This window comes from Austrofundulus limnaeus, unplaced genomic scaffold (genome assembly GCF_001266775.1).
Source record: "Austrofundulus limnaeus strain Quisiro unplaced genomic scaffold, Austrofundulus_limnaeus-1.0 Scaffold289, whole genome shotgun sequence".
NCBI classification, from domain to species: domain Eukaryota; kingdom Metazoa; phylum Chordata; class Actinopteri; order Cyprinodontiformes; family Rivulidae; genus Austrofundulus; species Austrofundulus limnaeus.
In genome coordinates, this window is record NW_013952691.1 from 310,869 (window position 1) to 322,515 (window position 11,647).

The window sequence follows — 11,647 nt, forward strand, 5'->3', positions numbered from 1 at the left end:
CTATCTATCTATCTATCTATCTATCTATCTATCTATCTATCTATCTATCTATCTATCTATCTATCTATCTATCTATCTATCTATCTATCTTTTGGCTCCCTGCAGTATAGAAATATATTAAATGTCCTGTGGGATTTAATGAAGTCTCTGAATGTTCCTTAGATAATTTCTCTAATGTCTTCAAAGCATTTCTGAGCTCCAGGTGCCTGAACCCGACCACATTTCAAATTACTCAATTTTCTCGCAGCACCCCCCCCCCACACACACACACACACACACCCGTCCTGGCGCGCGCGCCCGAGCCCCTTTCGTCCGCGCGTCCCAGCGCGCGTGCACGCGAGCCGCGGAGAAGAAGTTATTATGTAAGATGTTCCCAATCACAGCCCAGCAGCTGAGGCGCGAGGCGGCGGCGGCGGCTTAGAGATATCTCCCGGACACACGGCGCTTCATCTTCGAGCCCCCCCGCTGAAAGTGGCGCAACTGATGCCCAAMAGTGACGGAAGTCCCAGAAGAAGGAAGATTTCGGTAAGAAACGGCGGCTCATTTCACACAYATACACATACGCAAAAAATGCTAATTAAACCTAATTTACAGCGGAACCTTCTGGGCATTTTTAAACCATTTGTTTTATCCTGTGCCACAGCGAAGCKCTAATGACTCGAATATTTCACTGAAATGTCTCTATAGGTGCTGACAGAGACTTTAATAACGACTTATCTACTTATGGGACTTTATTCTCTTCTTTATTTGCCTCATGGGCACAGTTCTCMACATAATGAATTTATAGCTCTTCTTAGTGGCCGTTCTTCCGGTTCTGAGGTGAAAATGTTGGGTCTCCAGGTGTCTCTCCTACCTGCCCTGTTTATTCTCTTACTGATGATTAACGTGCTTGTTTTGTGTCCCATACAGAGCATTTTCCAGAAAAAAAAAATGTTCATGAACTAAACTTAGACTGTTGACCTTTTTTTGTGTGTGTAAATTGCAAACATGCGAGATCATTTTTAACCAGAATGACCTCTCCTGTCAGTTTTCAGTGATTGCTTTGAGTAGATTTCCCTGCTAACACTGCTGCTGCTGCCAGCAGACACATCTCTGCATCACTGGAGGTGTCTAAATCCTGCCACAGTTTATCAGCATCAAGGCTGTAGCACAAGAGCAAAGGCACATCAGAAGAAATTCGGCTAAATTAAAAGGTCCAGAAGAAAGACTTCATTCCACCGAGGAGTTTAAATGTTTCTTCTTTTGTAGCAGCTTTTCTATTTCTGTTTGAAATACACTGGCTAATTACCGGAGACAGTGCAGCCCATCCTAACAGGTCATTACTGCTCATAAACAAGACGGCCACAAGCAATTAATGCTCCACCTGTCAACATTTATCATTGTTACGGAGTCTTCTGTTAAACATGATGAATCCTTTCATGCCTGCAAATGTAATACTGTTTGCATAGCTGCGTTGGAAAACTAATTTCTGAGGAACTGAGCCGAGGGCGAGCCGTATCGCTTAATCAGTGTGGTTTCATGCTGAAATATGCACGCAAATAAAAACATCCTCTCATTCTATTTAGACCCTCTTGGTCTGGGTGTAATGAAATTGTATTTCTGTAATGTTTTCCGGTACATTAACTTGTACAGTTGGAAGGACCGTGGGAGCTGCTGGGATGGATCAGCGGCGACGAGCGGCGCCCTTTATRGACAGAAACAGAATCAATTTCTACTGTCAGAAGAGAAGGAAACAGTTAGAGGGAATGATTGTCTCCAAAAGAGCAGCCATTATCCSCCGTTATTGTGATGGAAATTTAAATCAGCAGGCTATTATAGCATTACTGCAAAAAACTCTGGATCTTTGCTGTTTTCTTGATGATCTTCCACCAGTGCTTCAGTCATTTTCATTGCCGGCACTCGACAAACTTATAGCCTAATATCTGCAAACCAACACTCTTTATTCCCCTCATAWGTTTCTGTCGCTCTCAAATTGAAACCACCTCAGGGTGCACAAAGCAGTATTTATYAAGAAGCAGCATAAAGACACTTGTCAGACAACATTCAAACACAGCGACATTAATACCGACGTTTCAGCTTTTTTCAAGTGGACTTTGGTGTAAAAGTAATAGAGCAAATACATTCTCTGTGAAAATGCTGTGAGATTGTCAAGTGCTGAATGACTTTGCTAAATGAGCTAAAACTAAGTTGAAATTATAGCAAGCASAACAGAGGGTTGAAATAGGCAAACACAAGCTAAAAGCAGCAAAAACCAAATTCATTGGAGTTGGAAGCTAAAAACAGCAAAGTCATAGCTAAATGCTATAGGAGGAGCAGATGGGTGGTGAAAATGAGTAAAATAGAAGCTTAAAGTGGGACATATGCAAATTTCACTTTTTTAATTGTTAAATAYATTTTGTTGTTTACTTGGAGACTCTAGAAGTGAAGAAAAGCTGAATTTAGTCTTTTCTTGGTGCTTCGAAGAAACCTTTAGATTCTGTTTGGGTCAAATTTTTCAACCCATTAAATTTTCTCAATTTTCTGATTTAATATGTGACGTTAATAATAATTATTATTATGTGACAGAACTGCCAAATAAGGTATGGATTTACCAACTACAATTTGGTCATCTTGATTCTCCTCTGGCTCTGGGTCAGACTCTGGCTCCAACATGTAAGGCTGGATGGACAAGTCTTACCTTGTTGACATCTTTGATTTGATTTGTAAATAAAATGTTTCCGTGCARCTATATAATTGTAAACCCCTCTATCAAGGTACAAAGGACCACACTTGATGCTGGAGAGGGGCGAGGTGTGAAGCACCTCGGTTGGATTTAAAGAGACAGCCTCAAAATGAGTTGATCTGAGACACACCTCAGTATAGAGGTGAAAGAGAGGCTTGTGGAGTTACAATAAGGGGTAAGCCAGACCAAAGCATTGCAGTTCCACTTTATACATACCCCAACTGAAGGATTTCAATTAGGGTTGGRCAATACTGGCAAAAAATTAATCACGATTAATTGGGATATTTAGCCGATARCGATTAATTTGACGATTAATCCCCTGGAGTTCCTGGACACCCTTATGTCCTAGTCACATGACCAATTTAGTGGGAAAGATTTGCTCTTCAGAAAAATCTGTTTCAAATCGTGTCAAAATTACAGACTTCAGGCTAWACATCAAATTTTAAATTGTGTCGATAGATAAAAAAACAGAACTTTTTTAAAATATGTTTGTCATATTTGAAGCGGAGAGGAGCACCAAGTGGACTCTGCCTGGTGGCATTAATCGTATTAATCATCAAGTGCCAAACAATAATTGATTAATGTTTTTTTGACGATTAATTGCACACGATACAATTATGCCCAACCTTAATATCAACATGAAAAAGGATTTAAAAGCAGGATATGCCTACTGTAAATTAGCAAAACTAGCTAAATTTTGGCAAATCAGTAGTTAAATTGAACAAAACAAATGCTAAAATTAGCAAAGCTTTAGCTAATAGTAGCAAAAATAACACTAATGTTAAAATTAATAAAATAGTAGCTAAAACAATCTCCTGCTAAAACGAAGATAATAAGTAGCAAAACAGTATTTGATTGTAGCAAAGGCCAAATGATTAAAATGGCTAAAATATCCCTTTAAATTTCTACTTGTAGCACAGAAACTGTTATTCTTATTTAAAATAAATTAAAGAGGAAGTTCTAAATCAGCATATAGAAACTCAATTATAATTTTCTAGAAACTTGAGGAAACTTCTGATTACTTTAAATAAATTCACTTCTGTGACACACTGGGAAATAACTTTTTGTTTTTATTTTTTAGGCTACAAATGAAGACTGCCGTAAAGACAGCCGAAGATTATGGATCATGGAGAAATGAAGGACGCAAAGGTTATTAATGAAGTAATTACAGCAGGTGTGAGGAAGTGAATTAAATTAGTCTCCTGGCTGTGAGCCGAGAAAAGCCACCATGGAACTGCAGAACAACACCAATCACAACCAAGCCTTGTGGAAGGAGATACCATGGGATTTCACAGAGGACTGCTCACTCTCGGTTAGCGGCACCACCTTCCTCATCATTGCGTACAGCACGGTTATGGCTGTGGGCCTCATTGGGAACTCCTGTCTGGTGTTCGTCATCACACGGCACAAGGAGATGCAAAATGTTACCAACGTCTTCATCGTCAACCTGTCCTGTTCAGATATTTTAATGTGCATCATATGCCTGCCAGTCACCATCATTTATACCCTGATGGACCAATGGATCCTTGGCGAGACTCTGTGTAAGCTCACACCATTCATCCAGTGCATTTCTGTTACCGTCTCCRTCTTCTCCCTTGTCCTCATCGCCATGGAGCGCTACCAGCTCATCGTCCATCCGACCGGCTGGAAACCTTTGGTACGGCAGTCCTACTCGGCGGTGGCCGTCACCTGGATCATGGCCGGTCTAATCTCTGTGCCTTTTTTCAAGTACAGCGTACTTGCTTTGCCTTTCCAGAACCTGAGCCTCCCCCTCCCAGTCGGCGACCACTTTGTGTGCATGGAGATGTGGCCGTCTCTTCCGAAGCGGCATGCTTACACCACCTCCCTGCTCGTCTTCCAGTACTTCCTCCCCCTCGCCCTGATCATGGTCTGCTACTTGCACATCTACATGCGCCTAAAGAGGAGGAAGGACATGGTGGATCGAGGCAGGAACGCTTCTCAAAAGAACAACAAGGGCTCCTCGAGGATCAACGTCATGCTTGTCGCAATTGTGGTGGCGTTTGCCATCTCCTGGCTCCCTCTCAACATCTTCAACACGGTGTTCGACTGGAACCACGAGGCTATCCCGTCCTGTGGCCAYGACGTCATCTTTTCATTCTGCCACCTCACGGCTATGACCTCYACGTGCGTCAACCCTATCATCTATGGCTTCCTCAACAGTAACTTCCAGAAGCAGCTCAAGTCCACCATGTTACGCTGCCACTGCTGGAGGGCAGCGGACAGGTACGAGAGCGTCCCGCTCTCTACTGTCAGCACCGAAGTCACCAAGGGGTCAGTYCTAAGTAATGGATCTATCACTGTCAATTCATAAATCCAAGACACAGCTAAGAGACAGTGGAAGTACTGTGGCCCCCTCAGCCAACATTATGTCATCATTCAGAGATTATTTTGGTTTTCTTGAATGCAAACAAAAGACAGACATTCACAAAGCTTAAAACCCCACAATAACCCTGAAGGAAAACCAGCTGTGAACATTTACCTACTCTGTATAATGTTACTGATTTAGCTCAAGCTCACACCTAAGAGGAAGCAGATAATGATATGAGGGTGCAAAGGTCAGACAAGTTTTAACAATTGTTGGACAACTGGGGACACTTTACGTGTGCACGTTTGGAGACGTAGTCTGTACAGACCGTCGTCTCATAAAAACAGAGACAGCCTTTTAACCTGTTGAATGAGTGTCATGTTTTCTTTGTGAAGCTCTTAAATCTATTTGAATGTCCTGATCACATAAACATCTATTCATCAATTCTTATCAGAGGGTTTTGACACTTTTACCTGCTGACAAAGTGGTGAAACATCAGAGAGGACTGGAGAAAACAAAGCAGGTGTTCTTTTTTCTATTGAGCTGTTTTATGTTGGTGTAATTGGTGATGATATGGGATTGTAGATTGTGATGTGTTAATGATTATCAACTGAGAAGCTTATCTCTCAGCTGAAGGAGCCAGTATTAGTGCATTTGATGTGTCTCTAAGTGCTCATTTATTCGATTTACAGGAAGTGTCTTATGCTTTTTTTTCCTCGATGAAAATCACTGTCGCTGTAACGGTCCGTTACACATGACCATGGTAAGAGCTGCACTCATCTCCTGCCAGCCCTGGTCTGAACTCCTGTATGTACGTATAAGTGTGGGATAAAATGTGCCCAACAACAATCATATATCATCTGCAATAAAGCAAAATATAAGTGACAATGAAGGACTTTGTCAGAGCAGCTTTTCTCTGCTGTAAACACCACATGGCACAGTTAGAGTTTATGGCATGGTCTTAAATAAAGAGCACTTCTGGCATTCCAAGTAACTAAGTAACTTGCTGTTAGTCACTTTGTGCTTTCCTAATTACACAAATTCAAATACTTAATCTATAATTGGTAGCACCTGTGGTGTAATATTTGGGATTCATCTGTTATTAATTGACTTTCAGTTCTCTTGTGTTGTTTTTAAGGGCGGGGGTTTCTTATTTCAGCTCCTATTTGTGCATTAAAAGCCACACCATGTTTAAACAAACCTTATGACACAATCTCATGTTTCTTGCAGAACTGAACCATCAAATTTGAGTAATTTCATCCATCTTCATGTTTTCATAATACAAATCTATTTTAAACTAATTTTATAATAAAAAATAAYGTTGCAGCTTATCAAATCAAAGCTGAAGAAGACTTTTGACTGACCAGTCTTCAAAATATTACAAAACACATGCAAAAATACAAAAAGCTTTAAATCTCTTAAAATATACTGAATGTGTATAAAATTAAAAGCAATTTCCACAAAGCTATATTTAAAATGTCTAAACCAATTATATTTGTTTAAAGACCAGCTGTTCTAAAATGAAGAATTCCTCTGAAATGTTTATCCTTTTAAAATTATAGCTCTGACATGCTCACACAGGAGCTAATTACCATCTGTGAACTATTGTGAACAGCGGGGTTTGAAAAGGTAAAAATTCTCTTCTTAATATGAATATTTAAAGATATTTCTGAAGTCAAGCTCTGTCTGTGTACATTATTTAGAGGGATGTCTGGGTGACATTTTTCAACATGGTTGTAGCGTTGAAAACATTAGTGACTGTTTTAGAGCCATAAATGGGAAACTGAATGGTTTGGGGAAACACAACAGGAGAATAATGCAAAGCATCTCCATCTTTTACTGGAATCTGGAATCAGGTTGTGGAGGCCAGTTCCAGGCCCAGGAGAGAAACCCAGACATCCCTCTCCCCTGCAACACTCAGCTCCTCCTGGGGGACCCTGAGGCATTTTCAGACCAGAGAGGATATATAATCTCGCCAGTGAGTTCAGGGTCTCTGAAGGGTGGAACATACCTGGAAAACCTCCAAAGAGAGGCGTCCAGGAGGCGAACCACCTCAGTTGATGTTTTTCGATGTGAAGGAGCCGCGGCTGTACTACAAGCTCCCCATGATTATGGAGCTCCTTGTATCCAGGAACTCATTTTCCTTTTGTTCGTGATCCACGCCTTATGACCACAGGTGAGGGTTGGAAGGTGGACAGACGAGTAAATCAAGAGTTTAGCCCATAACTCAACTCTTTTTTTCACCACGCYCGAATACCCTCATAACTGAGAATGAGGCCCCAGTCTATCGATCCATCTCCTGCACCATCCTACCATCACTCATGAACAAGACACTCAGATATCTGAAAAGATCCAACCAACTTGGAGAAGGCGTTCCACTCTTTCCAGTCGAGAACTGTGGCCTCAAATGTAGGGGAGCTGACAGCTGTGAACCACTCTGGTGCACTCTGAAGGTCTCGGCCTGAAGAYACCAACAGAACTACATCATCCGCATAAAGCAGAGACCCTGTAGTTCCGAAACCAGACACATTCCTCTCCATGACTGCACCATGAGCTATTGTCCAAATCCTGTAACACCACAAACAGGACTGAAGGCCCTGGTGGAGTCTAACCAGCACTGAGAACAAGCTTGACTTTGTGTCAAGAAATCAGATATAGCTAATAATAATAATGATACACATGAGCGATATGGATTCCTTCAGAGATTTCTTAGACTTTTAATTTAAACTGGAAAAGTTTTTTTTAAATATACAGGGGTTGGACAATGAAACTGAAACACCTGGTTTTACACCATAACATCCCTTTCAGACAGCTTCTTCTTGCGTCCACAGTTAATCCTGTTGGATGTGGTTCGTTCTTCTTGGTGGTATGCTGACATTACCCTGGATACTGTGGCTCTTGATACATCACAAAGACTTGCTGTCTTGGTCACAGATGCACCAGCAAGACGTGCACCAACAATTTGTCCTCTTTTGGGTATGTTGGCATAATGTTGTGTGCATTGCAATATTTTGAGCAAAACTGTGTWCTTACCCTGCTAATTGAACCTTCACACTCTGCTCTTACTGGTGCAATGTGCAAATAATGAAGACTTGGCCATAAGGCTGGTCTAATTTAGCCATGAAACCTCCCACACTAAAACGAAAAGTGTTTTAATTTCATTGTATAACCCAGTGTTTTTCAACCTTAGGACACACTAGTCTAACCCCTGTAGCACCTTTCACAGACACAAACATCACAAAGTGCTTCACAGAGAGCAAAATAATTAAAATAACGGAAAAAAAAATTAGCTAAAAGCCTGTCTGAATAAAAAACTGTCTTTAGATGTTTCTTAAATCAGCAGTGGAGTCTGTGCAGTGAAGGGACAGTGGAAGGGTGTTCCAGTACCTCGGGGCAACCGCCTGAAACGCTCGGTCTCTATAGGAGGTCCAGTATATATTCAGGGGCCTGGTCGTGAAATGCCCTAAAGGTTAATACCAACATTTTCAAAATTACTCCTCAAGTTCACAGGGAGGCTAGAACTTGATTTATGTGTTCTCCTATGTTGGTCTTACTTATTAACCTCGCTGCAGCTTTCTGCACAGACTGAAGATGAGCAAAGAGGATTTTGTTTAAAACAAGTAAACAGACATTTACAGTCATCTAAACAAGAGGAGAAAGAGGCTTCAAGGGGTCCAAATGGTCCTTAAAGTCTTAACAGATTTTATATAGGCTCTGAACTGCAAAAAGTAGCCTTCTGTGTAACATGTTTTATTGACTTGTTAAAGTAGTTTTTGTTAAAGTAGTTGACATGGTTGATCACATCTACTGAGAAATATCCTAGAACACATCGGTTTAGCATAACATTTCCCTGGTTTGCAAACAGAACACGTGTTCAGATGGCAGGGTCCACCTATTCCTTCTTGGATACTGTCAAAGGTTCAGTTTTGGAACTTGATTTGACATTTGTTTTGTGAAAAATAAAATCAGTAGAGAGTACAGAAAATAAAGTGTATAAAAGTATTGATATCACCATGCTAGTAYTGATCCGATACCAATGCTCATGTTGTTATCAATGTTATCGATAATACTGATAGATCGATATGCCCACCCCTACACCAAAGTTTGGAAATGTTTCCATAATGATAAGAACARTTACAAACTAACATTTTTTGGTGATCGTCAGAACACAACTAACTGTCAAAGACAATGATGTCTGAGATCACATTTCACAGCAGGRGTTTAAAAAGCAAGATGCAGCCTTGTTAAAGGAATTTTATCCTCAGGGGCAATAATACGTTTCAGATGTGTTTGCTTTTACTGATAGATAGTTGTTGTACAGCCACAGTTTGATTTTAGAAAGAAGTTCAAATAGTTTGTAGATCTCAGAGGTTTGAACTGAATAATACAATTGTATGTCATCAGCATACAGACAAAAGGACATTATGATGTTTTAGGATATCCCCAAGGATATACACACAATTTAAAAAAAAGAAAAAGGAATTGGCTCAAAACTGAATCTCGAGGTACCCCAAAAAGACAGTGGTGCTTCATCCAAGTAAAACTGATTCATAAAAACAGTGAAAGACCTTTTTGATAAATAGGAAGTGAAASAGTTTAACAAAGCACCAAAAATACCTAATGTGTCAAAGGCTAGAGTAAAACCCAATGAAACCAGCACAGTGTTTTTAGAGTTGGCTGCCATCACTTGATAGTTTTGATAATGGTAAATGGACTGTGCTTATATAGCGCCTTTCTATCTATCCAGGACACTCAAAGCACTTCACACTACAGACATTCACCCATGCACACACATTCACACACTGATGATGACAAATTACAGTTGTAGCCACAGCTGCCCTGGGGCACACTGACAGAGGTGAGGCTGCCATACACAGGCGCCACCAGACCCTCTGACCACCATCAGTAGGCAAGGCAGGTAAGGTGTCTTGGCAGGTAGGGTGTCTTGCCCAAGGACACAATGACTGAGTCGACTGGACGGGGATCGAACCGGCAACCTTCCAGTTCCAGGACGACTCCCCTAACCACTCTACCACAGCTGCCCCAATGTTGTCTCTGTGGGGTGCAATTTGTGAAAACTAGATTGAAAATTGTCTATGAAGTAATTTTCTAAAAAAGTGGTTCATTTGTTCTGCTAAAACAGATGGTAGACTGGAAGTTTCCTGTCCACAATATTTTGAAAGATCTAATCATTTAGACAAAAGGGCAACTTGGAAGCAATTAAAAGGTTTTTCCTGTCAATTACTTTTTGAATTTGAGGACTTATCAAAAGTATCTCATTAAAAGCATTGAGTGTTTTCTAAAGACACTTGAGTGCGTAAAAGAGCTCTCATCTTTTCTTGTCCTTACTACTGCCTGTTTCCGCTGTCTTGACTGCAGATCTCTCCCGCTCCTTTACTTTTCACTCCTCTCACCTGTCTCCGGCAGGGATTTATCAAGTGAAGTAGCCCTCTTCATTTTTTATCCTTTTTAATGGAAAAGAACCCAAAGTAACGGAAGTGTTGACATGCTCAAGTGGCACTTGGAAAATAGTGGAACTTAAATTATTTTTCCGTGTGTGTGTGTGTGGACGGGTTTTTCCTACAAAGTGGGGTATTTTTTACAAAAAAAGCAGCCAGGTGTGGACCGAAGTGAATTGTGGGGACCGATGTCAGGTCCCCACGGGTCCAAATGCATGTTACAGGTGTGGGGTTAGGTTTAGGACCAAGGTTTAGGTTAGTTTTAGGGTCAGGTAAGTTTCTGTGAGGTTAATTTTAGAGTATATGGTCAGGGTTAGGCTATAAAGTCTAAAAAACATGAATGGAAGTCAATGGAAGGTCCCCACGGGGTCAAGAAACAAACATGTGTGTGTGTGTGTTGTTAACTATTGTAACAWGGCTTGGGGCACATTACTGTGGGATGAAATGAAGCTCAGCTGGAGACAAACAGGAATCCACTGGGTCAGACTCTCTTCGTCAGTGGAGCAGTTCCAGAAAGATTGGCATCTTGGCTTCWTCCATTCTAATTTAAACAGATTCTCTTCTGAGCAATCTGTGCAGGTCACACGAACAACAGGAAGTAGATGTCAAGATTTGCTCAATATGTTGTTTTAGACGTTTAGATTATTTGCCTGTGAGTGTGTTTGTGTGTGCTCTCTTTGGTCTGTCTCTTAGCAAAATATCTCACAAACAAGTGGGTGAGTTTTAATAATCTTTCAGAAATCAGTCAGAGGAAGAACATCTACACCTGATTCAGTTTAGGAATTAACTTAATTCAAGATGGCTGCCACAGCTAATCAACATTAGCCCATACAGAAATAGCTTTTACRTACCTTGAACTAAAATTTGATGAGMTATTGGCAGCCTGAGMATTATCCCCTTCAYTTACTGATTATAGAGTTTCTAGTTAGTGTGTGGTGCAGTTGAGGAAGTTSGTGCTGAGCAGGTAGTGTTTTCAGCCCCAAATTGTTGTCTAAAATCATCACATCATCTTACTTTTGTCTAAAATTACGACTTAATATTCCAATTAACCATGAGATGTCTGTTATATCTCTGTTTTCAAACTATACATTGGACTGGCACAAAGTCTTTTTTTTCTTCAAAGTTTTTTTTTTAATATTT

General features: G+C 40.6%; 1 protein-coding gene across 1 annotated transcript; it reads left to right on the forward strand.

Moving 5' to 3' along the window:
* The first annotated feature begins 365 nt into the window (after positions 1-365).
* Positions 366-5,940, forward strand: npy8br (neuropeptide Y receptor Y8b). The gene is made up of 2 exons (XM_014021382.1): positions 366-525; positions 3,804-5,940. Exon 2 carries the CDS (start codon positions 3,951-3,953, stop codon positions 5,052-5,054), a length of 1,104 nt encoding a protein of 367 aa, XP_013876836.1. The 5' UTR covers positions 366-525; positions 3,804-3,950; the 3' UTR covers positions 5,055-5,940.
* Positions 5,941-11,647: the final 5,707 nt, after the last annotated feature.